Here is a 27,570-nt window from a genome sequence, read left to right on the forward strand (position 1 = left end):
GTCAATTGGTAATTATGTCACCTGCTTTGCCTCCAAAGTGCCTTTATATAGTGCCTTCAATGTAGAATAAATATCCCTGTTTCAATAGAGCGTTCTGTTAAAATTCAATCCCAAGGTGCGAGCGACAATGAGGCAAATTAACGAACTAGGTTTTAAGGTTTGTCTGAAATGGGAGAGAAAATTTGTAGCAGTATAGGGAGTCATTTGGAAGCTCGAGGCCAAAGCAGCAGAGGGCATGTCCACTAATTGTTGTGCAATTCAAATTAGAATAAAGAATGTATACTGTACATCCCACAGGATTTTGACACTAAAGCTGATTAAAGATTGGGAGAGTGCCAACCACAGAGGAATTTACCACCTGGGATAAAAAAAAATTTAAATCAAGGTGTTACTGTACCAGTAGTCCATTCCATAAGTTTGGGGGTGATATGTGGTCTTGGTGAGAGTTAAGATACATGCATCAGAATGTTGGACCAGACTAGAAAGAGCAGGGCAAGCCAAGTCCCTCCTCTGTTCTGTGGTCTAGATATTGTGATTCCTGTGCACCTGTGAAGGATGACGCAGGAGAAAGGCAGTCACTTTTCTCCCCTCTGCATCTTGGATAATGGAATAAAAGCAGAAGCAGCTGTGAGATGTACATAGTCTTGGGCTACGCCAAAGGCATGACTATTTTCACAAGACACTGGAGGGTATCTGTAAATCCTGATTGAAAAGTAGTTTAGTGAGTGCAGAGGTAAAAGAGGTACCTTTAACCGTAAGAAGCAGAATGACAAGAATACTTCTTCAGTGACAGAAGAGTCCCTACTTGTCCATTAGGTAGTTTTGCGGGTGGCAGTTGCTTACCTTGCTACTCGTGGAATTTCATGAAAGTTGGTAAATGTGGTGTTGTGTGGACGGTATTAAATACCATCTGCGATAGGTGTTTATGTACCAAAATGAGACAAGTCTGAAGTGTTAAACATCAAAGCTTGGAAACGGACTCAGCTCTTCCCCAGTACCTACTAAAGATGCAATTGATCTTAACAACCTATATTTGAAATTTTCAACCCAAGAGAGCTGTGGCTGTTCATCCATTTAGTATATTTGAGAGAGAGAGATCAAATTTTGGCTCCAAAGGAAATATGGGGATACTGCAGGATATTGAATAACAGTAGACTGACCTGTTCCTGCTTTCTATTTCTGTTGCGTTCAATCCTTTCTTTTTTTCTCAATTCTGAACAAGTATTAGTTGCGTAGAGTGGGAACCCTCGCTGATTTATACAGTCACCACTTCTATATCAGGATGGTTCTGTTCTTGTGCTTTACAAACAGCCATTAGTGTTGGCGATGTAATCGTACTACAGCCAAGACACGTTTTTAAAGTTTATGCATGAGAGACAGCATCCTTAATTCATCAACAATGAATTCGTGTTGACTAAATGTGTGTACTCTGGTTTCAGACTGGTGTAGGAAAAATAATGATAACACCTCTGTCACTCCTTCAATTAGTTTAGCATGTAAGAAGAAGATGTTTGAGTTTCCAGTGACTGGCCGAGAGAGTCTCAAAGATTTCAAAGGTTAAAGCTTTTATTCTAACGCACAAGCGTAAAGCAATATTGTTGAAATACTATTCAGTAGACAGCTTATGCTGCATGCTAGAGAAAAGACTAGCTCCCACCAAATTTAACTTTCAAACTATAAATATTCCCACTTTCACAAAAATACTTTGCACTGATCCTTGGAGAAGGGGTAGTATAATGTTTCCAATGGTTTGCACTCCCCCCTTCCCCTCACTGTGCTCTCTTTGTGCCAACTGTGTTGATTTGGTAGCCATTATTGAAGTCAGAATTCACCATTTGCCATGGCAGGATTCAAATTCGTCCTGAGAGCATGAGCCTGGCATTCTGAATTATTAGTCCAGGTCAGCCCTGCCTCTGGGATGCCTATGCTTCACGTTTCAGCACAATTGCAATCTCTGACTTTACCAGTTGAGCACCTGAAGAAATATTGAGTTTGTTGTGTGTTCCCTGTCTAATTATTTTTCAAAGTCCATGGGCATGCACTTCTTCCTGTCTGTATGGGTTTATTTCCTGTTTGTTATATTTAATGAGACATGGTCAATACAAGTTTAAAGGAAATATTAATATCACAGTCAGGGTGTGACATGCTGTAGCCACAAAGTGCCACTGTGCAACTGCTTCCTGAAGTCTTAGTCCCAATTGTTGCTGAAAGCTTGCATATTAAAATGAAACTTATTACTGATAAGCCAGCATCGCCAGCTTATCAATACATTCTTATGTTTCCAGTTGCCGAATTTCTTCCTGAAGCCACATGATTATGGGATGTACTCTCCGAATGTAGAATTCATCAGCCAGTTTCCAAGGATAAAGACGCGGTGTGTACCTGCTTGTTGAAAGATTTGTAATATGGGTGTTATCAAAAACCACTCATCCTGAATGTCTTATTGCCGTTTAGCTGCTTGTGAAAGTACTTTTTAAAAAAAAATTAACGAGATGTGTTGCTCACTCCTAATTACCCATTGGAAAGTAGTGTCAAGCTAACTCTTGAAATGCTGCAGTGCAGTGACCTATTTACACCTGAACTGTGTTTCTAATTCTTCATGGCTAGATCATGGAAACAAAAGAGGGGTTCCAGTCAGACTGAAATTTTTAATGATCCATGCCCAACTACTTCATTGCCAGGCCCCATAACCAATTTGAAACATTGGTTTCAGATGCACCAATTATATTGTTAGTGCATAGAGGCATTGTTCAACTAGGTATCTCAAGCACTTATAACATACCTACTTTGTGGGAGCAATTTTATTTCAAAAGTACTTAATTAGCTATAGAATGCTTTCAGACTGCCAATGGTTGTGAAAAGTGCTATATAAATAATGCCTTTTTATTGTTTAACCCTAGCCCATCATGCCAAATTACCAACAATTCCTTCCTGTCCTAGCCCTGATCTGGTTTCATGTTTCTCTCCACTGAGATCCACCTTTTGTTCTCTTGATCTATTGCCACGAAGTTACAATTATTGAGCTTTCTGGCACCCATGTGAGCTGACGTCAACACTTTTTTTTCTTGTTCATTTTCACAAGCATGCTGATAGCATCCAGCTCTTGACTCTTCACTGTTAACTTGTCAAACTGCTTATCCAGTATTCAATGCAAGATGAGTGTAAATTCCCTCCGATTAAAATATTGGGAAGTCTGAGCTATTGTTTAAAATCTCTGTGCTTGTTGTACTCCCTCACACAAATTCCATTTCTCTTCCTGATAGCTGTCTGAGACTGAACCTGACTGCTCACAACTTCGATATTATATCTGACCCATAGGCTTTCGCGCACACACCAGTCAGTAAATATGTCTATTTCCAAGTCCAGCTTGTTTTATTTGTCTCCTGTTGAAGCCCTCACTTATGCTTTTGTTATCTCCAAGCGGTGCATGCTCAGTTGAACCCTCATGTTCTAGTCTTGGTAAATGAGCCCATTGAAACCCCTGCTTGTGCCTTTACTCCAAATGCCATTTACCTATTGTCTCTGCATTTAGTCATAAAAATCTACAGCCTGGAAGCAGGCTCCTTGACCGAATTTGCCCTGTGCTGCCAAGTTTTCACAACTTAAACTAGTTCCATTTGCCTGCTTTTGGTCCATATCCCTCCATGACTATCCCATCCATGTATCTGCTTAAGCGTTTCTTAAACAATAACATTATATTCAATTCCACTGCTACCTCTCACAGTCCATTCCAGACACTCACCATCTGTTGTGTAAAAATATTGCCTCTCTGCACCCTTTTGTATCTCTCCCCTCTCACCTTAAACCTATGCACTCTAGCTTTTAACTCCCTTTCCGTGGGGGAAAAGCTGCCAACTATCTATGTTATCTATACCTGGCGTGTTTTTGTAGATCTCGAGAAGGTCACCCCTTAGTCTCCTACTCCAGGGAAAAAGAGTCCCAGTCTATCTGACCTCTCCCTGTAACTCAAACCTTCCACCAAGAGGCATCCTAGTAAATCTTCTGTCTTTCTAGTTAAATAATGTCCTTTCTCTAGTAGGGCAGTCAGAACTGCACACTGTACTCCAAGTGTGGCCTCACTGATGTTTTGTACAGCTGCACGAAGACTTCCTAACTCCCATTCTCAGTGCTCTGACTGATAAAAGCAAGCAAGCTGAAAGCTTGCTTCACTACCCTGTCTAACTGTGACTGTATTTTCAACCTGCATCCCTAGACCTCTTTTTTATGTAACACTCCCCAGGACCCTACCACTGACTGTGTAAATCCTACAAAATATAACACCTTGCATTTATCTAAATTAAACTCCATCTGTCATTCCTCAACCTACTGGCTCAGTAGATCAAGATCTTTGCATTCCCAGATAAAAGGTCAGCACAGCATTCAGGGCCAAACGGCCTGTACTGTGCTGTACTGTTCTGTAACTTTATTCACTGTCCACTATACGACCAATCTTGGTGTGACCTGCAAACTTACTAACCATACCTCCCTAAATTCTCATCTAAAGCATCTATATAAATTATAAAGAACTGAATCCAGCACCGATCTCTGTGGTACCACATTGGTCACAGATCTCCAGTCTGCTAAACAGCCTCCTACCACCACTGTCTCCTATTGTCAAGCCAATTTTGTATCCAGTTGGCTAGCTGTCCCTGGATCCTGTGAGTTTTGACCTTACTCAATAACTTAGCATGCATACCTGATCAAAGGCCTCGCTAAAGTCCATGTGAACAATGTCTACTGCACTGTCTTCATCAACTTTCTTGGTCACCCCTTCAAAGAACTTAATCAAATTATTGAGACAAGATTTCCCAAGCACAAAGCCATGCTGACTATTCTAAATTAGTCCTTGCCTCTCCAAATGCCTGCAGATCCTGTCCCTCAATCCCCTCTAACAACGTACCAACCCACATTAGGCTCACCAGTTTGGGTATTTTGCTGCAGTCTTGCTTAAATAATGGTACAACATTAGCCACACTCCAATTTTTGGCACTTCACCCATTCAAAGTTTGTAAGAAGATTTGTAGCTCGGTGCTCGTTGTTGTGGTTCTGTTCGCCGAGCTGGGAATTTGTGTTGCAGACGTTTCATCCCCTGTCTAGGTGACATCCTCAGTGCTTGGGAGCCTCCTGTGAAGCGCTTCTGTGATGTTTCCTCCAGCATTTGTAGTGGTTTGAATCTGCCGCTTCCGGTTGTCAGTTCCAGCTGTCCGCTGCAGTGGCCGGTATATTGGGTCCAGGTCGATGTGCTTATTGATTGAATCTGTGGATGAGTGCCATGCCTCTAGGAATTCCCTGGCTGTTCTCTGTTTGGCTTGTCCTATAATAGTAGTGTTGTCCCAGTCGAATTCATGTTGCTTGTCATCTGTGTGTGTGGCTACTAAGGATAGCTACTTAGGCATGGACCACTGCGATGGACAGCTGGAACTGACAACCGGAAGCGGCAGATTCAAACCACTATAAATGCCGGAGGAAAGATCACATAAGTGCTTCACAGGAGGCTCCCAAGCACTGAGGATGTCACCTAGACAGGGGACGAAACGTCTGCAACACAACTTCCCAGCTCGGTGAACAGAACCACAACAACTTCACCCATGGCTGTTGATACAAACATTTCTTCTCGGGGCCCTGCAATTTCCTCCCTAGCCTCCCACAAAGTCCTGGGATAGAAATCATCAGGTCACAGGTATTTATCTATCTTTTATGTGTTTTAAGACTTCCAGCCTCGCCTTCAGACATTGCTATTTATTTCCCCAAGTTCCCTCCCATCTGTACTTTTCCCGGTGATAAATACCAGTGAGAAATATTCATTTCGGGATCTTACCCAGTTCTTGTGGCTCAGCATGTAGATGACCCATATTGATCTTTTTAGGCTCAAATTCTCTTCCGAGTTACTCTTTTGCCCTCCTTGTACTTCTGGAATTTCTTTAGATTCTCCTTTTTATCTTATGTGCCAAAACCATCTCATGGCCCCTTTTAGCCAGCCTGATTTCTCTCTTAAGTGTGCCCCAAAACTCTCTATATTCCTCAAGGAATTGACTTGATCCCAGTTGTCCATACATGTTATATGCTTCCTTTTTCGAGACCAGTATCTCAATAACTAGTCATCCAGGGTTTCCCACTCCTGCCAGTCTGACCCTTCACTCTAACAGGAGCAGGTTGCCTATGAACTCTCATTGACTCACCTTTGAAAGGCTCCCACTTACCAGATGTCTTTATGCCTGCAAACTGCCTCCCCCAATCAACTTTTGAAAAATCAGTCTAAGACCATCAAATTTACCTTGCCCCAGTTTCGAACTTTTAACTTGTGGAACAGATCTATCCTTTCCATAGTTATTTTAAATTAATGGAATTATGGTCACTGGTTCCAAATTGCTCCCTCACTAACACTTCTGTCATTTGCCCTGCCTTATTTCCCAACTAGAAGTCAAGTTTTGCCCTTATTTGGTAGGGCAATCTACAAGCTACATGAGAAATTCTTTCTGAACACTTAAATTTCTCTCCATCCAAGTCCTTAGCACAATGGTAGTCCCTGTCGATGTTAGGAAAGTTAAATTTTCCTAGTATTACAACCGTATTCTTATAGTTACCTGCAATCTCCTTACATATTTAGTCATTTGTACAATGCTATCAAAGTAATCTTTTTTTTTAAATTTCTCAGTTCTACCCATGTGGACTCAGTGAATGAGTCCTCAAGAATGTCTTCTCTCACTACTGGTATACTGTTTTCCCTAATCAAAAACTCAATTCCCCTTCCTCTCTCGCCTCCCCTTCCTGACCTATGCTGACTCCTCAGTTAACAAACACTGCTTTTTGTTTTTCAAATTTTTATCCTTATTTTCAAATTTCTCCAAGACACAAGCTTTGTCTCTTTCTACATTCGGAAGAATCTTCTGAGTTCCTTATGTTTCTCTAATCCTGATCTGTTGAATGTCAACAACCCTTAATCTCTTCTATTATTGGGAAATGTGCCTTTAGCTATCTACGGCCTAAGCTCTGGAATCACACCACTCCATATTTCCTTCCTCCTTTGAGACATTTCTTAAATCCTATCTTTCACCATGCCTTTAGTCATCTGACCTAATCCTTATGGGGCTTGATGTCTATTTTATACTGCTTCTGTGAATATTTTATACATTAAAGGTATAAATACACGTTGTTGAGTCAGAAGATTCTGGAGACTTGAGCACAAGAGTCAATGCTGACATTCTGATGTGACATGAAGTTGGAGCTTTATTTTCTCAGTTGGATGCATAAGTCTATTTGTCTCAAGGCTGTAGCTATGGTCACTGCGGTTAGTAACAACTTCTGACCTGGTGTTTCAGCAGCGCGGTGGCTTCCAGCCTGGTTTCGGTGATTTGTCATCTGGTCTCTCAGCAGCTCGTGGCAGTGTCTTGGCTTGGCACGCATGTTCCCAAGGCACCAGGGGAGATGAGGGAAGCGGCAGTTTCAGTAGCGACAATATCTGGCAGCAGCAAAGACTGTTGAGCTTTTAACTTATTCCTTTGTTTTCCTATACTATTATCTTTTTTTTACTGTTTTATGAAGTAATAGTTAGCTTTTTAACGCTTGTTTCTCTTATTACTTTACATCGAAGCTTTTTGTGTACTGAGGTAACTTGGTACTGAGATGGACTCATGTGGTGGTATTGTAGAGTTTTCATTGTGTTCCTGGGTGGCACAGTGACTAGCACTGCTGCCTCACAGCGCCAGAGACCCAGGTTCAATTCCCTCCTCGGGCAACTGCCTGCTTGGCATTGGCACATTCTCCCCATGTCTGCGTGGGTTTCCTCCGGGTGCTCTGGTTTCCTCCCACAGTCCAAAGATGTGCTGGTCAGGTGAATTTGCAATGCAAAATTGCCCGTAGTGTTAGGTGAAGAGGTAAATGTAGGGGAATGGGTCTTAGTAGGTTGCTCTTCGGAGGGTCGGTGTGGACTTGTTGGGCCAAAGGGCCTGTTTCCACACGAAGTAATCTAATCTAATCGTCTGTACCTGAATACACATGACGACAAAACCCACAGTCTTAAAAAAAACTCTATCCCAGAGGCATGTGTGTAGTCTATTGTTTGCTATTTTTAAACTTGATGTAGATCCTTGAGGGGATCAAGAGTTATCGAAAGCAGGTGAGACAGTAGAATTGAAGGAGAAGGTTATAGTGTTGAATAATTGAGCAAGCTCGAGAGACTGAATAACCTACTTCTCTAAGTTTAAACTTTCCTAGTGTTTACTGTGCTTTGTTTGTTTATCTCCAAGGGGTCGTACCACCTATCAGACAGTTGTGACGTTGCTTCGGTTTATTGTTTGGAATTACTGTGCGGATGTTCACTTGGACATTATGAAAATGACGCAGCATCCTGAGAACTGCACCATTCAAGTCCGCTGGAGAATTACAGGACTCCCGCTCCATGTTTTGATACTGAAATTTTACAAGAAGGACAAGACTGAACTCTATCGGTGAGATAATGGGCTGCAGCTGCCTGGTATTCACTGGGGGAGTTGGTTGCTGCACATCCTTTTGGCTCCAACGTTTGAAAGAATTTTAGATCTGTGAAGAGAATTTTGAACAAACAAACAACAAATTGTTGGAGAAACTCAGCAGGTCTGTCAGCATCTCTAGAAACAAAAGGGTCACTGCACTCAAAACATTGTTTAATATCCACAGATGCTGCTGGACCTGCTAAGTTTCTTCAACACTTTGTTTTTGTTTCAAAACTCCAGCATCTGAAGTTCTTTGTTTTATACTAGAGCATTTGGTCATGGTTTGAGATGATTCTAAGGTTTTTGCAATGATCTGCTGGTGGATGTGAATCTTGAGAATTTTAGTATAGCATCCATAACCACTTGTGCTAATGTATCCCCACCATCCTGCATTTCTATTCAGTATTGGTGTTCAAACTTATAAATTTTATCCAATCCCCAGTGTAACAAAGGATGGGTCTGGCCATATTGGACTGTGCTGTACCACCTGTCTATTATGGAGAGGTTCATTTTGTAAAACACCCTGACCGTGTGTCCATCTGACAATGGTCAGTGTACAATATTCTCAAGGCCTTGTGGGTAAAGGAGATAAAAACTATTGAAGTGATACGATACAAAAGGGACCATTCAGCCCATCTTGTCCATCCAACCCAAAGCCTCCAAATGCCCTTCTAATTCAGGGTGCAAATTCCAGAGCCCACTACCCTGTACATAAAAAGATTTTCCTTGTGTTTCCTCTAATCCTTCTGCCACTTGCCTTGAATCTGACTCCTGATTTTGAACACTCGGTCAAGGGAATTCCCCTGTCTACTTTATCTTTATCTTTACTTCTCACCCTTTTCTGTTCCAATGGGGAAAAAACCCTAACTCCTTTATCTGTTCTCGTAGCTACAATTCTCCAGCCCTGACAACATTCTAATACATCTGCTCTGTGCCATTCCCAGATCAATTAAGTCCTTCCTGTAATGTGGTGACCAAATCTGCAACAAATACTCTTTAAGATTAGATTAGATTACTTTACAGTGTGGAAACAGGCCCTTTGGCCCAACAAGTCCACACCGACCTTCCGAAGAGCAACCCACCCAGACCCATTTCCCTACATTTGCCCCTTCACCTAACACTAGAGTCAATTTAGCATGGCCAATTCACCTAACATTCACATTTTTGGACTGTGGGAGGAAACTGGAGCACCCGGAGGAAACCCACGCAGACACTGGGAGAAATGTGCAAACTCCACGTACACAGTTGCCCAAGGTGGGAATTGAACCCGGGTCTCTGGCGCTGTGAGGCAGCAGTGCTGACCACTGTGCTACCATGCCATTGTGGTCTCACCAGTGTCTGACACAGTTTCATCCCTACTTTTGTATTCTATATCTCTGTGAATGAAAGTATGCGTTCTTTACATCCTTATCTACCTAAACTGCTAGCTTTAGAGATGCGCTTGCACATCAAGATCTCCCACTTCATTAACACGCCTCAGGATATTCCCTTTTTTATTCTGTTTCCTTCTTGGCCTGTTTGGCTTCCCGAAATGCATCACCTCATACTTATCAGAGTTGAACTCCATCTATCAGTTTCCTGCCCATTGTTCCAAAGCATCTGTCATTTTGGAGCTGACAGCTATCCTCTACACTGTCCACTACATGGCTAATTTTTGTTGTCTGCAAATTTCCCAATTGTACCCTCCACGTTCAATCGTTAATATATAAAACAAGCAGTAGGAGTCCCAGCACTGAGCCCTGTGGAACACCACTCAAAACTGCTTTCTATTCGCAAGGGTAGCCATTGATCATTATCTTTTGTTTCCTGTAACTTAATTTGAATTATTACTGAACCAACTTTGAAACCAATTTGACACATTGCCCTGTATACTATGGGCTTTTACTTTTTTGACCAATGTCATGTGGGACCTTGTCAAATGCCTTACCACAATTCATGTGGATCACATCCACTTCGCTACCCTCAATGATCCTCCTTATCACTTCCTCAAAGAGTTCAATGAAATGTGTATGGCATGACGTTACCTTACCAACGCCATGCTGATAATCCCTGACTTGTCCATGCCTTTCTAAGTGACAGTTTATCCAATCTGTCAGGATTGGTTCTAACAATTTGACCATGGTACATCTTGTCAGGTGATTGACTTTAGCAGTTTGCTCAGGGCATTTAGCAGCATGCCTCAGCTCCATGCCTTACAAATGAGCGGCAACTGGCTGGTGGGAAGAGCTCTTTCTTATATTGAGTTTCATTCATGGAATCATAGAATCCCTACAGTGTGGAAGCAGGCCATTTAGCCATTGAGTCTATGCTAATCCGCCGAATAGCATCCCAAACAGACTCACCCTGTTATCTTCTCCACATAACCCTGTGTTTCCTGTGGATAGTCCACCTAACCTGTACATCCCTGGGCAATTTACCTAACCTGCATGTCTTTAGACTGTGGGAAGAAACCCATGCGGACAAAGGGAGAATATGCAGACTCCACACACAATCACCTCGGGCTGGAATCAAACCCAGGTCCCTGGCACTGAGGCAGCAGTGTGAACCAATGAGCCACTGTGCTGCCCACTCTTTTAGCACACCATGAGATAGCTGTGGTGGGGGAGGTATTGTTTTCTCTTTGTATGGAATATACCTTTACAAAGAAGGTCTGAAGAGGCATGCAATTGTCAAGGTTAATCCCAAGCAGTTCTGTATCACAGGTTCCTGCTGGATGGGCTCTTCCCATTGACTCACTGAGTCAAATGTCAACTACACCTGTATGTGAAAATGGTCAAAATGATGAAAAGCACCCTTTGAAATTTGGTGGACTGCCAGTGCAAAAAGTTGTCCTCCACCTGCATTTCCAAGGTCCAGAACTGTGTTGAGGGGCATACGAACACTGAGTAGCCATGTAGCGGCAAGTGTCAAAGCCTTTCAACTGTAGATGTAGCAAATGTAGAACACCTTTGTCTGTGTGCCTCACAGAATGTATATTGTAAAACAAGTATTAAAAATGTTTTGAGGCACACAGTTCAGCATGATGTGTAGAGAAATGGTTTGCATCTTTTGTACTTCCTGTAACTTGGATTGTTTTCACTCTTGGGCAGTGTACCTGACACAGAATATCTAGTAAATATCTAATCCACTGAATCATAGAGTGGGACAAATTGAATTTTATGGCAAACTGTGTAAAATTCAAGTTAAAGTATTTTTACAAATTTTATCAATGTAATTTTGCCAAAACAGTTGCACACAACAATATCGCATTGTTAAAATATCTTTATCCTTTCAATCAGTGTAATTGGTGATTCCTATCAGTGTATGACTGCTGTTGAAGCTACACAGCATCTTCCATGTCTTGCTTGGAAATTAATGTGTGTTGCTTTTCTTTCCTTCCTCACCCTCAGAACCTATGATGCATATTCCACGTTCTATCTGGGACCTGATGGACTTATTCATCGGCACAAGGTTGACAAGGTCAGTTTCTGAGAATTTAGTTGCATTGCTAGAAGTGAGCCATTCTTCCAGAGGAATCCTAGAGTTGGAATTTCTTTGTGCACAAGCAAAAGAAAATGGTGCTGAGCATGTGCAGTTGGCCTGATCATAAGGACTGTTGGTGTCAACAAACAAGAGGTTTTTAATCAAAGCAATGAATTGGTGATTACATCCAGTTCTCCACCTTTGTACATTATAGCAGGGATGTGATAACACTGGAGAGGGTGCAGAGGAGATTTTCCAGAATGTTGCCTAGGCTGGCGAGTTCCAGTTACAAAAAAAGATTGGGCGGACTGGGGTTGTTTACCTTGGAGCAGAGAGGGTGGAAGTGATAGAAACATATAAAAATGAGGGGCATAATGAGAATAGGCAGGAAGAAGCTTTCCCCTCGATGGAAGGATTAATGATCAGGGGGCATAGATTTAAGGTAAGGGGTAGGAGGTTTAGTGGAGATATGAAGAAATAGTTTTTCACCCAAAGGGTGGTGGGAATCTGGAACTCTGTCAGTAGATTCAGTAGATAGTTTTTTGGTGAAAAATGTGTTGCTGGAAAAGCACAGGAGGTCAGGCAGCATCCAAGGAGCAGGAGAATCGACGTTTCAGGCATAAGCCCTTCTTCAGGAATGAGGAAAGTGTGCCAAGCAGGCTAAGATAAATGGTAGGGAGGAGAGATTTGGGGGAGGGAAGCTGGGAATGCAATAGGTGGAAGGAGGTTAAGGTGAGGGTGATGGGGCGGAGAGGTCGGGAAGAAGATTGCAGGTCAAGAAGGCGGTGCTGAGTCAGAGGGTTGGGACTGAGATAAGGTGGGGAGAGGGGAAATGAAGCTGGAGAAATCTGCATTCATCCCTTGTGGTTGGAGGGTTCCTAGGCAGAAGATGAGGTGCTCTTCCTCCAGGCGTCATGTTGCCGTGGTCTGGTGATGGAGGAGGCCAAGGACCTGCATGTCCTTGGTGGGGTGGGAGAGGGAGTTAGTGTTCAGCCACGGTGGTTGGGTTGGTTGGTCCGGGTGTCCCAGAGGTGTTCTCTAAACATTCCGCAAGTAGGTGGCCTGTCTCCCCAATGTAGAGGAGGCCACATCGAGTGCAGCAGATGCAGTAAATGACGTGTGTGGAAGTGCAGGTGAATTTGTGACGGATATGGAAGGATTCCTTGGGGCCTTGGAGGGAAGTGAGGGGGGAGGTGTGGGCGCAAGTTTTGCATTTCTTGCGGTTGCAGGGGAAGGTGCTGGAAGTGGAGGTTGGGTTGGTGGGGGGTGTGGACCTGACAAGGGAGTCGCGGAGGGAGTGGTCTTTCCGGAACGCTGATAGGGGGAGGGAAGGGAAATATATCCTTAGTGGTGGGGTCTGTTTGGAGGTGGCAAAAATGACTAAGGATGATATGTACCTGGAGGTTGGTGGGCTGGTAGGTGAGGACCAGTGGAGTTCTGTCCTGTTGGCGATTGGAGGGGCGGGGTTCAAGGGCGGAGGAACGGCAAGTGGAGGAGATGCGGTGGAGAGTATCGTCAACCACGTCGGAGGGGAAATTGCGGTCTTTGAAGAAGGAGGCCATCTGGGTTGTTCGGTATTGGAATTGGTCCTCCTGGGAGCAGATGCGGCGGAGGCGAAGGAATTGGGAATATGGGATGGCGTTTGAGTCGGTCGCCCGAGATAGAAATGGCGAGGTCTAGGAAGGGGAGGGAGGAGTCTGAGATGGTCCAGGTAAATTTTGAGGTCGGGGTGGAAGGTGTTAGTAAGGTGGATGAACTGTTCAACCTCCTCGTGGGAGCACGAGGTAGTGCCGATACAGTCATTGATGTAGCGGAGGAAAAGGTGGGGGGTGGTGCCAGTGTAGCTGCGGAAGATGGACTGTTCCACATATTCTATGAAGAGTCAGGCATAGCTGGGGCCCATGCGAGTGCCCATGGCTACTCCTTTGGTTTGGAGGAAGTGGGAGGATTGGAAAGAGAAGTTGTTCAGAGTGAGGACCAGTTCAGTCAGTCAAAGGAGGGTGTCAGTGGAAGGGTACTGGTTGGTTTGGCGGGAAAGGAAGAAGCAGAGGGCTTTGAGTTCTTCATGATGGGGGATGGAAGTGTACAGGGACTGGATGTCCATGGTGAAGATAAGGCGTTGGGGGTCGGGGAAGCAAAAATCATGGAGGAAGTGGAGGGTGTCCCAAACATAGGTGGGGAGTTCTTGGACTAAGGGGGACAGGACCATGTCGAGGCATGCAGAGATGAGTCCGTCACAAATTCACCTGCACCTCCACACACATCATTTACTGCATCCGCTGCACCTGATGTGGCCTCCTCTACATAGGGGAGACAGGCCGCCTACTTGCACAACGTTTCAAAGAACACCTCTGGGACACCCACACCAACCAACCCAACCGCCCCGTGGCCGAACACTTTAACTCCCCCTCCCACTCCGCCAAGGGCATGCAGATCCTTGGCCGCCTCCATCGCCAGACCCTGACCACACGACGCCTGGAGGAAGAGCGCCTCATCTTCCGCCTAGGGACCCTCCAACCACACGGCATGAATGTAGATTTCTCCAGCTTCCTCATTTCCCCTCCCCCCACCTTATCTCAGTCCGCCCTCTTGACCTGCAATCTTCTTCCTGACCTCTCTGCCCCCACCCCCTCTCCGGCCTATCACCCTCACTTCCTTCCAGCTATCGTATTCCCAGCGCGCCCCCCCCGCCCCCACCTTTTATCCTAGCCTGCTTGGCACACCTTCCTCATTCCTGAAGAAGGGCTTATGTTTGAAATGTCGATTCTCCTGCTCCTTGAATGCTTCCTGACCTGCTGTGCTTTTCTAGCAACACATTTTTCAGCTCTGATCTCCAGCATCTGCAGTCCTCACTTTCTCCTAGATAGTTCTTTAGGGCAACATAGTGGCTGCCTCACGGCAATAGGATCTGGGTTCAGTTCCAACCTCTGGCAACTATCTATGCGGAGTTTGCACATTCGTGTCTCTGAGTTTCCTCTATGACTGACTAAAGATGTACAGGTTATGTGACCATTCCAAATCACCCTATAGTGTTCGGAGATTAGATTACTTAGTGTGGAAACAGGCCCTTCGGCCCAGCAAGTCCTCACCAACCCTCCGAAGAGCGACCCATTTCCCTAGATCTACCCCTTCAACTAACATTACGGGCAATTTAGCATGGCTAATTCCCCTAACCTGCACGTATTGGACTGTGGGAGGAAACCGGAGCACCCAGAAACTCCACACAGACAGTTGCCTGAGGCGGGAATTGAACCCGGGTCTCTGGCGCTGTGAGGCAGCAGTGCTAACCACTGTCCATCGTGCAGGCTAGGTGGGTTAACCATGAGAAATGTGGGGTTACAGGGACAGGACCAAATGACCTGCTTCTGCACTGTATTCTGTGGACTCTGAATTACTTTGCTAACCATGATGCTGATGTGATCTATTTTCATTGATGTCCGCCCCCACTTTCTCTGTGCCCACAGATGATGCCGACCCAGCCCCCAGTTGCCAAGGTGAAGACGCTGCTTGTTGGGGCCCTGGTTGCCCTCGGACTGGAAGAACACCGACCAGCATTGAACCTGCTACTTGCTCAGTCTGCTGGCAAAGTGGGGGAAAAGCACTGCTGAGAGCGCCAAGGCATTGGGCGGAGTGGGCCAGGGTTTTACACTGTCAGGAACATACATGTGCTGAGCTTGCTGGGCTAGCCCACTGGCAGTTGCTGCACTTTGTACCCATCCAGGCTGCTTCGGTCATCTCATGTTTTGATGCAATTGGCAAGCCCACCCACTCGCACCCCTCCCTTTCGCTCCCTATGAACTGCTTTTGCACTGTACATAAAATGATAGCGAGAATGCAGATCTATGCAATGTTAGGCTGCCTGGAGAGTATGTACTGTCAGGTGAGGAATGTGTAAGATAGTAAGACCATTGTACATTATGCCTTTTAATTTTAATTTCCGTCCTAATGATTGCGAACTCTAATAGAGTAAGGCTTCACTGGGTTGCTTTTCTTTGTTGTTGGAGGCATGCTTCTAGCTGTCCAGATTACCATATCAAAAGTATTAGGTTTGTTCTGTTCCTCAGGCTGTTAGTTTGCCTGGAATATGTTGAAGACAGTGCATGGCCTTCCCAGAGTCTGCTCATGGTGTTCTCGGCAGCCCCCCCCCCAACCCCCCCTTTTTGCAATCACTCAATTTTGCAAATTAAAAAATGTCGATGTGATCCAATGCAGCGCTGGGGCAGAGTGGTACTAGGGTGTGGAATACTGCGTTTCCCTCTTGATTGCTTTTGCTACAGTGCTAGCTGCAGGAGTGAGTAAGCTTGCCCCACTGCATCTGAATTCTGCTCCCTCCTATCCCCCATCCAACTGCAATCTCCGTACTGTGTGATGGTTTGGATTGGAAAATGAATCCTGTGCAAAGGCAAGTTACTGTACCTGTCAGGAACCCAAGATAAATAGGACACACTAAAGTCACTCAGTGATTCGGGTGACATTTGAAGGGAGTGCATTTGACCTGTAAGCTCAGTGGCCTTTTATCTCTCACAGTTTTTTTCCCTGTTCCTGGGCAGTCTTGAATGTGTGAAGTTGAAGGAAATAGACATCTCTGCCTGTAAATGAGCCCATTCATCAGAGTCCAGCTTTCTGATGAATGATTAACTGCCTGTGTCTGCCTCCTTTCTTTGTCTTTCCACAGGTCTTGTTTGACCTGAGTATTTCCAGAGTTTTTTTCTTATATCCCTTTAATTACATGACCATGTTGAGGAGTTCCATTATGACCACAGAAGGATCACCCAATTTCATTGCTGAGTAATTTCTTAACAGGCAATGAACCTTGTTTTATTTTTCATTTATTCATATCACTGAATCACTTTGGTTTAGTTGTGGTTTCAACTCTTAAACACGTAACCTCAGCCTGATGCTGCCGCCTAATTGACTGAGTGTTGGTTAAATTGCTTAGATGGCTGTCAAAGACCCTGTTAGACTGGGGAGCCTCCCTGAGTTGAAAAACAAAAGTTGATTGATCATATCATTACTGTTAGTGAAGTCCCATTGTGTGCAAATTTGCAGCTGTATTAGCAACGTTTGTTGCATGTCAGAATGACTGTCTTTTGGGAGATCTTTATTGCACAAATGCAAACCTCTTGCCTATTTAGAATTTTAGCTTTGGATTCAAATTCCATTAGAGAGAGATAGAGAGTCAGGAGCTGAGGCTCCCAGAACAATACTGAGGGAAGGCAGTTAACGAAGGGTGCAAGGGTCTCTTGGGTACAGCGGTCAACAGTTCTGTCTGTCCTTTTGGGTCGAACACGTGGTATCATTTAGAAGAGAAACATGGGGAGTTCTCCTTGGAGTTCTGAGGGAGTTTTTTTTTGCACTCATCTGATTGCACTGAACAAATGATCTGGTTGCACTCTTATCATTGTTTTAAGGATTTTGCTGGGCCCAAATTGGCTGCCACCTTTCCATACATTGAAGTGTTATCAATCAGCAATTAAAGCACTTTTGAGTTGTCTCGAGGATGTAAAAGTTGCATCTTCTATTTCCCAGCCACTCTTGCACTTCCATTTGACCTTGTCTGTTGGGATTGTCATTTATTATTGGGCAGTTTTACTTGTTGATACAGCACTGTGGGGGATTGAGCACATACAATGTAATTGAAGCTTTTTAAGGTAGACCTAGTTTAAAATTTGAGGGTTAATTCTAGCAGATGATGAGCAGGCAAGATTGAGCAAATGAGATTGTCATCCACTATGTATATACTGTAGTGTATGTGCTAACACCATTTCAACCGTGTTGTCTCAGCTTTTTTCAGGAGCTGACTCCTTACCAACCAGAGATGACAGATTTAATTGTTTCATAAATAAAAACATTGTGTTCTCAAAACTCAAAACAGCTTGACTGCTGTCTGAAACAGACAAACATCTTAGGCTGTGACATTTTTTCACTGTCCTGTCAATTCCGTGCTGACAGTTGGCCTTGATTGAAACTGCAGTCGGTCTTCAGAATGTTGCCTAAGCTGATTCTGTGCATCAGAAAGTAAATAACTTGTAATGGTCTTGGCAGAACAAAACTGTTGCCATTGGCAATAGAATAAGCAAGTTATTTTCCTCCCTTTTCCACACGAAAAGACACCAGTCAATTTGACAAAAAATAAAACTTTTATATCTAAATTGTTAACAGATTTGTTTAAGAATGTTTCCTGAGGTCGTCCTGTGTTTTCTGATTGGGAGGCTAGTCTCCATAGTCCTCCTGATGCGAACTCACACAGCCTGATCAGACACAAATCCTGCACCTTTATGTCTGAATTACCTTTAGAGGAACCTATTTAGATATTGGCCTCAATCATGTTTTACTCTATCCAAGCGCCAATTACCTAATTTGCAATTCCATCCAGTGCTAATGCTAATGGATCATCTTTCTGTAGGAAACGTGCATGGTTTTTGTTTTGATGTCTGTTTCTGCACTGGGATTAGGCTGATTACAAGCCAGTGGATGAAGTATATTCATGTACTGTATTCCTGAGCCAGGAAATATTTCATTAATTTATAATTTGTCAAGTGGCAGGTTCCTTTTGAACACCTGACTTTTTGTGATTCTCCTTCTGTGGCTATACTCTGTAATGGTAATGGGATCCTCTTATAACAAAGGGTGAGACAGTATTTATCTTTGTTTCAAACATCCATCTAGTACTCAATTAGTTAATGCATCATCTAAATGAATATTTCAGAATCAGAGTTACAAGGTCATAAAATATTTCTGTTCACACCTGTTGCTGTTGAACTGAGTGTCACTTAATTTTGTGATGGATTTTTTTAGAAAATCTATTTCTTTCTAGTCAATGTCCTGACTCTCAACCAAACTCTCAATCAGATTGAATCGAATCTCTTGCTAAGGTTGGGTGGAATTTGAAAATTGCAAATGTGAAGTGGCTTTCAATATTTTCTCAACCAGAATAAAAGCATTAAGACAGCAGTCAGTGTTGCTGATCATTTCTTGCCGAGTACTCCCAATTGTGTCAATGAGTTGGATTGGTAACAGCCACTATATTCTATAGGCTATTTATTGTTTGTTTAAAGTATTTCCTAGTTTATGGGTCTGTGCAGAATACGCAGTTCCTGTACATTCTTGAGAATCACTGTGGGGGATAGTTTTTCCCCGTCTCCCATCTCTTTAATCTCGACGATACAGAATGAGGTACCTGCACTGATCAGACTTGAGGGGCTCCTTATTGTAGTTATAAAGACCATTTTCACTGCTTAGAGTTTGATGGTAGAGAGTCAGGTGGTAGAGGAATCACGCTCCCCATGTTAATCATAATGGGGATTTGCAGTTGTAATTATGGCAATCCTCTGTGCGTTTATCGTTATTACTAAAACTGACAGCTGTTTCTGGAGACCCCATATGCACAGAATAATGTGGAAATCTGGAAGTTACTGCTGTTGATATTTTTTTCACTCCCTTACAGGTTGCAGTTAATGTCTTACCCAGACTAAAATCAAGCAATGTGTCCCTTTATACTACTAGTCTTATGTCAAAACTCTTGGTGTAACTGAGTTTCCAATGGCCTATCAAGTTCATAACTACACTTGAACTGTTTCACTGCACCTGAAAGAATGTTATTTGTGATGTTTCAAATTTATTCACTTAAAAAACATTCAGCTTCTATCTTGATCTTACGATCAGTTGCTGTACAAAGGGAGGCATGGTGGCTCAGTGGTTATCATTGCTGCCTCACAGTGCCAGGGACCTGGGTTTGATTCCGTCTCGGGCGATTGTGTCTGTGTGGAGTTTGCACATTCTCTGCGTGGGTTTCCTCCGGGTGTTCCTGCTTCCTCCCACAGCCCATGCTGAATTGCCCATAATGCTCAGGATGTGTAAGTGTGTTAGTCGGTAAGGGAGGGGGAATGGGTCTGGGTGGGTTCAGAGGGTCAGTGTGGAGTTGTTGGGTGTTTCCACACAGTAGGGATTCTTGAAAAAAAATTGGTTAAAGTGAGCAGTCCAATGCATTTTACTTGCTTTGAAGATGCCGCTGTTGGACTGAGGTGTGCAAAGTTAAAAATCACTCGTCAGGTTATAGTCCACTAGGTTTATTTGGAAGCACTAGCTTTCAAAGCGCTGCCCCTTCATCAGGTGGTTTTGGAGTATAGGATCTTTATACACCACAACCATCTGATGAAGGAGCAGCGCTCTGAAAGTTAGTGCTTCCAAATAAACCTATTGGACTATAACCTGGTGTGGTGTGGTTTTTAACATTTTACTTGCTGGTTTGCTGTCTGTGAGAGTAATTCGGTTTGTTTGGTTGATTACTTTGGCTCTGCTTTGGTTCAAGCAGATTTTGGGAAAGGGGAGACCTGCTGTCGGTACATTGTGTGATTACTGTGAGCAACTGCTTTTGAGATCAGCAGTGAGGAGTGTGTCATCGTCCATGGTGATGAAAACAGGCCATTGAAAGCCCTGTGGAAGAAGTAGTGTATTTGCAGCAGGGTTTTCGATAAAACAACTAATTTCGTTGAGAAAATTGTCAGAAAAAAGTGCTTTTGAAACGATTGATCTGACTTTTAAGTTTCACTGATCTGTATTTGTGGGTCTTTTTTGAGAGCGTGCTAAGACTCAGCTCATTTTTACATTTCCTCAGGTACATGATTGTACTGTTGGTCTCTTAATATTTTTGTGCACCTGCCATCTTTGATTTTACACTTGATAGTACTGATCCCTGGACCCTCTGTATTTGTGCCAACACCTCAACATCCTGTAATTTGTTCCTCCACCTTCTTCTGAATTGAACACTGTGTCAAAATCCCCCCCCCCCCCCCCCCCAAGGATGTTCACAGCTTTTTAAATAGGTGTTGCAGCTTCCCATATTGAACTTTACATGAGGTTGGCTTTCTACCAAAGTTAAATGGACCAATGCTGAGGAAACTCCACTTGTCTAATCACCATTCTATATGGATACAGGATGGGAGGTAGCTGTGACTTTAAAAAAGGATTATTATTGTCTGCCACTTGTTTGTCTGTGAATATCCAGCATCGTTTACAATTGCCACAATAATTTGTATGGATGATGCTTTCACATAGTGGTTAAGTAGGTAGTGAAATCCAGTATGGTGTACCACTGTAATGAAGCCATGATTCATGTCCATGTCTCGGTGGTATATAGACTTCAGAGCTGTATTTGAAGATGCTAGTTTTCCCAAGATCTTGTATGGTTTTCTATACTGGTTAGTCTTGGCCACTCATTCCCATTGCTATTTCTGTCCCACTCTGCTGACTGCCTTCTGGAATACATCCTCTGAAAACCACCTCTCCCTTTTGAATGCTGTTTCGTCTCTGGGAAATTCAAGTGGAGGGGCGGACATTGTAATTTTACAATGGTGTTGCCAGTGATTAGCGCACTATTTCTTTCCTGTATTTTGGAGGGTTAAAAATCACAACACCAGGTTATAGTCCAACAGGTTTATTTGGAAGCACTAGCTTTCGGAGTGACACTCCTTCATCAGGTGGTTGTGGAGTATAAGATCACAAGACACAATGTATAGCAAAAGTGTACAGTGTGATGTAACTGAAATTCTAAATTGAAAAAGACCTGTATTGTTTGTCTCTCATCTTTTGGAATGAACGTGTTAGTTTCAGTTCTTTCATATGTAAATCACGGAACTTTAAGTTATATTCTCAAGTGAATTTTAACAGTTAACAGTGCCCAGGTAATGCATTTAAGGTGTGAGCTGCCCACTAAGACACTGTGTGCCACAACGGTCAGACTGATTTTAATCTAAAAAAGGATTTACAGAATCTTACATGGATTCATGCAGTTTTTGAGCAAAATAAAATGTAATTCTGCAAGTACAAATTCACCCCACAAACGTGTGTGTGTGTGTGTTGGGAGGTTGAGTGTGAGATTGTAAAGGGGTATAAGTTGTGAGAGGGTGTGTGTGGGAGTGTATGAGAGAGGGTCTGCATGAGTGTATGGGTCTGTAGGAGTGTCTGTGTGCATCTGTCTGTGTGTGTGTATAGTGCAATGGTGGTCACCTGTAGTGTGACATGAACCCAAGGACCTGGTTGAGGCCATCTCTATGGGTTCCGAGCTTAGCTATCAGCCTCTGCTTGGCTGCTTTTCGTTGTTGCCTGTCCCGAAGTCTGCCTTGGAGGACGGTCACCCTAAGGTCTGAGGTCTAATATCCCGGACCGCTAAAGTGCTCTCCGACTGGGAGGGAACACTCCTGTCTGTGGATTGTTGCACGGTGTCCATTCATCTGTTGCCGTAGCCTCTGCCAATGTACCACGCCTCAGGGCATCCTTACCTGCAGTGTATGAGATAGACAATGTTGGCCGAGTTGCATGAGTACCTGCCATGTACATGGTGGGAGGTGTCCCCACCCATAATGGTGGAATCGGTGTCAATGCTCTGACACGTCTTGTAGCATCTACCGTGACAGGGTTGTATGGTATTGTCCTGAAAAGCTGGGCAGTTTGCTACGCACAATGTGTTTGAGGTTTGGTGGTTGTTAGAAGGGGAGGTGTGGGGAAGGTCTTGGCGAGGTGTATACATTGATAATGTACTGCAATCTGTGTAGAACATGGTTTGGTTGTTTGGCTCCTGGGAAGTCCAGGACCCTGTCGGTTGCAGCTTGTGTCCCTCTCCTGAGGAGGTCATTACAGTTTCTCGCTGTGGCGGGTTTTGCTGACTTGGGTGGCATCAAGTCTATTTGCCTTTAAAATGGAAGTGACGAGCGCCCATTCTGAAACACTGTAGGTTCCATGGCAAAGGTGCTGCCACAGGTCCTTTTTTAGTTTTTATTTGGGGGGGGGATGGTAATATTGTCCTAATAATTTCAATGTCCAACCAACAAAATACCACCAAGACACTTTCCATTAGTGCTTGAAGTAACAAAAGAAAATGCAGGCTTGTCACCGAAACAAAGACTGGTTAATGTTTTACTCCCCTGGTCAGATCTGAATCATTGAAGGGCAAGCTGCAGAAAGCAGTTGCAGCCTTCCCCTTGAAAGAGCCTGGAAGGCTTTTGCCAGTCCTTTTGCCATTCTGGTCAGATATCTATTGTTTACTGGAGTGCTAATGTTCACTGAAAAATAAAATGAGCATGTTTCATGAACCTACTCTTTTGGAAAAGCTAGATTTTTGATTAATTTTACATATTTGAATATTCTAATCTCAAGCAATCTGTGCTGAAGAACTGTCACTTGCGTCCATTCAGGTGGCAGTAATTTGAATGTAGAATCATAAAACTATGATTTTAGCTTTAATCTGAAATCAATAAAACCATGCTGTAAACAGGGAAACGGCTGATGTTTTGGGTTAGTGACCTGTCGTGACTTCAGCTTGTTGGATTGATACCATGCACTTAACCCACTATCACTTTCGATACCTGACAGAGTGTTTGGAAGATAGAGCTGCTGAGCTTCATCAATATGACCCATGCTCTGTGGGGCTCAGCACTGTGACTTGTGTAGATCAAAGCCTCGAAACTAAAGTTTAGCAAATAAATTTTTAAAAAATACAACAAACAATAGATTACTGACCTGAATAGCAAAGCACTGGCCTAAATCTTCCAGGCTCTTTCAAGGGAAAGGTTGCATTGCTTTCTGCAGCTTGCTCTTCAATGAATCAGCTCCAAGGAGGGGTTTAGCACTGAAGCATGAACCTGATTGTGTTTCGTTGACAAACCTGCATTTTCTTTTTGTTAACTTCAGTCCTCTCGGAAACTGCCTTGGGTGGTGTTTGGTCGTCCGGTCATTGTGTCTGCCTGGTAGTTGGATGTCACTGATATTGGTGGAGCTGTTATGGAGGAGGCAGAAGGAGTTGCTAAGCTCCAGAGCTGTATAGAGCTGCTCATGCTGGAATTCATGATTATTTATCAGAAGGCAAATGTGGAATATATCCAATCAAAGTCTTGTGCCTCCACATCTCGAGGGGAATATGGCTTCCCCTCCTAATGAATAAAGCTTCACAGCGTTGCGTAGCTAGCAAACAATTGCAATCAAAGATTCTGACAAGGATTGTATCTGTTGCCTGTTTATGGACAAAAATTAGTCATTCTGCATGGCTGCATGTTTTGTTATTCTTGTGAACTGATTGTGGCCTTCTCTGTAATATAAACTGTATATAGTTCCATATAATATTTAAAAAGAATAAAATTAATGTCAAATTTCTGAAATAATCTCTGCTTTTCCTTTTGTTTATTGTTGGGGGAAATTGGTAGTCATGTCACTGGATTAGTAATCCAAAAGCCCAGATTAACCCCGTTGGTGTACAGGTTCAAATCCCACTAGTGGAATTTACATTCTACATTCTTCTATTAATGTAGAGCTATTCCCAGGACCAGTGACCATGCCACTATTACCAATAGTTGATAGAGGTCTACAAAATTGAGAGGCATAGATAGTGTGGATAGTCAGAGGTTTTCTCCCAGGGTGGAAAGGCACAAGCAGGCACAGGTTCAGAGGGAACGTTTAGGGGAGAAGGGTGGGGGAACACTTTCTTTCACAGTGGTAGAAGCAAGCACGTTAGCAACGTTGAAGGAGTATTTTGATAGATGCGTGCACAGGAGGCAAACAGGAATAGAAATTGCAAATGGGCAATAAGTAGCGGATCTAAATAAGGATTAGAATCAAATTGGCGTCATCTTAGTGGGGTGAAGGGCCTGTTCTTATGCTGTATTGAATTGAATTAATTGTGGTAAAAACCCGCCCGAGGCATGTCCTTCCATCAGGAAATGTCCTATAATGCCAGCCTTATACTTGCCTTTAAATAAACAGAGGTTATGGTCAGGTCAGAGCCATAGAGATATACAGCACGGAAACAGACCCTTCGGTCCAACCCCTCCATGCCAACCAGATATCCCAACCCAATCTAGTCCCACCTGCCAGCACCTGGTCCATAACCCTCTAACCCCTTCCTATTCATATACCCATCTAGATGCCTTTTAAATGTTGCAATTGTACCAGCCTCCACCACTTCTGACAGCTCATTCCATACATGCACTGACCTCTGTGTGAAAAAGTTGCCCCTTAGGTCTCTTTTATATCTTTTCCCCTCTCACCCTAAACCAATGCCCTCTAGTTCTGGACTCCTCCACACCAGGGAAAAGACTTTCTCTACCCTATCCATGCCCTTCATGATTTTGTAAATCTCTATAAGGTCACCTCTCAGCCTCCGACACTCTGGGGAAAACAGCCCTAGCTTATTCAGCCTCTCCCTGTAGCTCAAATCCTCCAACCCTGGCAACATCCTTGTAAATAGTTTGAGCCCTTTCAAGTTTCACAACATCTTTCTGATAGGAAGGAGACCAGAATTGGATGCAATATTCCAACAGTGGCCTAACCAATGTTCTGTACAGCTGCAATATGACCTCCCAACTCCTGTACTCAATACACTGACCAATAAAAGAAATCATACCAAACACCGCCTTCACTATCCGATCTACCTGCGACTCTACTTTCAAGGAGCTATGTACCTGCACTCCAAGGTCTTTGTTTAGCAACACTCCTGAGGACCTTACCATTAGGTGTAAGTCCTGCTAAGATTTCCTTTCCCAAAATGCAAAACCTCCCATTTATCTCGATTAAACTCCATCTGCCACTTCTCTGCCCATTGGCCCATCTGATCAAGGTCCAGTTGTAATCTGAGGTAACCTTCGCTGTCCACTACACCTCCAAGTTTGGTGTCACCAGCAAAGGTCTAGGCTAAATATATTTTGATGGGGTTTGGCCTGGTCCATAACGGAACTTCTGCCATCTTTGCCTAATGGCCTGCAGCAATGTGGCTGGCTGACTGCTCTGAAATGGCCTGAGGAAATCACTCAAAGGCAGTTACAACAATGAGTGACAATGATGGTCTTGCCAGCAACAGCAGCAGCCAATATAAACTTGTTATTTCCTGAACATCATTCATACCAATGTGGAATTGAGTCGATCTCTCTCGCTCACTCTCTCACACTGTGGATATGACCATGTCTTGCCATTTACCAGTCTAGCTTCATATTGGTAAATCAGCATGGAGACTTCTTTCTCCATTTGAATATTTGAAAAGATTTCCTGAGTGACTGTGTGTGTGTAAAATTCCTGGGTCAAAAGCAATGACCAGGCTGCATGGTGTGACTCTCTACAAAAGCAACAATCACAAAACACAGTGTTCCAAACTTGCTAATTGAGACTTTCCTCATCCTGCTTAGAAATTTCCAAATGGGAATAACAGTTACAGTGTGAAACATTTAACCAAATATGTGCAGGTTAGGTGAATTGGCCCATGCTAAATTTCCCATAGCGTTAGGTGCATTAGTCAGAGGGAAGTGAGTCTGGGTGCGTTGCTCTTCGGAGGGTCGGTGTGAACTGGTTGGGCTGAAGGGCCTGTTTCCACACTGTCGGGAATCTAATCTAATCAATTTGATCAAAAGCCCCATCTCAAACGCTGATATCAGGTAGCTCTTGTAAGAATATTTGTTATATGTGCAAATTTTGAGCATGTGCTCTGGGTATTAAATTATCAGGTTAGGCTCAGCTGCTTATTTGGCTTGGTTGCTCTCCAATTGGTGGCTGGCAATTATTGAGACCCTCCCTATTTAAATTTCAATGCTCCAGGTTTTTTAGATTAAATTAGATTAGATTACTTACAGCATGGAAACAGGCCCTTCGGCCCAACAAGTCCACACCGACCCTCCGAAGAGCGACCCACCTAGACCCATTCCCCTACATTTACCCCTTCACTTAACACTACGACTTTTCCCGAGGGTTACGAGGAGAAGGCAGGAGAATGGGGTCGAGATACATGGCAGCCATGATCAAATGGTGAAGCACACTCAATAGACCGAATGATGTAATTCTACTCCTATATTTTTTGGTCTTATCTCCTGAACATAAGGGACAGTGGAGTTACAGGCACCAGGATTCCTAATTTGTACGTTTTGTTCAGTAATTGAATTGCAGATTTACGGCCAACGTTTTTCCCTAAAGGAACTATATCTTAAAAGTTCATTCATGAGTTGTGACTGTGCTGGGTTCATTACCCGTTCCTAGTTGCCTTTGAATATGTTGCCTTTGCCTTGTTGAACCACTGCAGTCCATTTGCTGTAGATAGATCCACCATGCTGTTAGCAAGTGTGTTCCAGGATTTTGACGTATCTGATTAATAACACAGTCAATACTTAAAATATCTGTGTCGCATTTTCTGCTCTTTAGCTTCTACGTATCTCGTCAGCCTAAACAAAAAGTGAAAAAGTAATTGTAACTGAATGGCCAACAGGCTTGTGGGGCTGAATGGTCTACTCCTGTTTTCTCCTAATCCAGGCAGTTTGGACCAGGATCCTGGCCAAATACTCATTGGCTGAAATGTTTTCATTTCATAATTTGTTCCATTCTTCTTGCATTTAACAATTTCACCCGAGCTTAGTGTATGGTAGCTAGGGAACCAGAGTGAGTTGCCTCCAATTCTGAGAGTGAGTGAGTATTGGGTGGGGGTGGGGAGTGGTATTTAATTTTAATTTTGGAAGCTCCTGAATTAGCTGTCTGTTATACACCAAACCTGCTTCACCTTCCATTGATGTCACTGTCCATTATGTTTGCTTTTACTATGGTCCGATAGTTTTTACCTACTCTATCCAGCTGCTCATTATTTTGAAAACCTTGCTCTTTGACTTCTCGCCAA

The 27,570-nt window shown here is 43.5% G+C and overlaps 1 protein-coding gene across 3 annotated transcripts in view; it reads left to right on the forward strand.

Moving 5' to 3' along the window:
- Window positions 1-20,066, forward strand: part of c30h6orf136 (chromosome 30 C6orf136 homolog) — a 29,917-nt gene extending 9,851 nt beyond the window's left edge. For 2 of the 3 annotated variants that reach the window (XM_072550170.1, XM_072550171.1), the window contains exons 4-7: window positions 2,286-2,374; window positions 8,247-8,447; window positions 11,861-11,930; window positions 15,398-20,066. In XM_072550170.1, coding sequence (XP_072406271.1) covers window positions 2,286-2,374; window positions 8,247-8,447; window positions 11,861-11,930; window positions 15,398-15,541 — 504 coding nt within the window. In that variant the 3' untranslated portion in view covers window positions 15,542-20,066. The remainder of the gene's footprint in view (window positions 1-2,285; window positions 2,375-8,246; window positions 8,448-11,860; window positions 11,931-15,397) is intronic. The other variant, XM_072550172.1, reaches the window with a different exon arrangement.
- The last annotated feature ends 7,504 nt before the right edge of the window (window positions 20,067-27,570 follow it).

Source organism: Chiloscyllium punctatum, chromosome 30 (assembly GCF_047496795.1).
Source record: "Chiloscyllium punctatum isolate Juve2018m chromosome 30, sChiPun1.3, whole genome shotgun sequence".
NCBI lineage: Eukaryota > Metazoa > Chordata > Chondrichthyes > Orectolobiformes > Hemiscylliidae > Chiloscyllium > Chiloscyllium punctatum.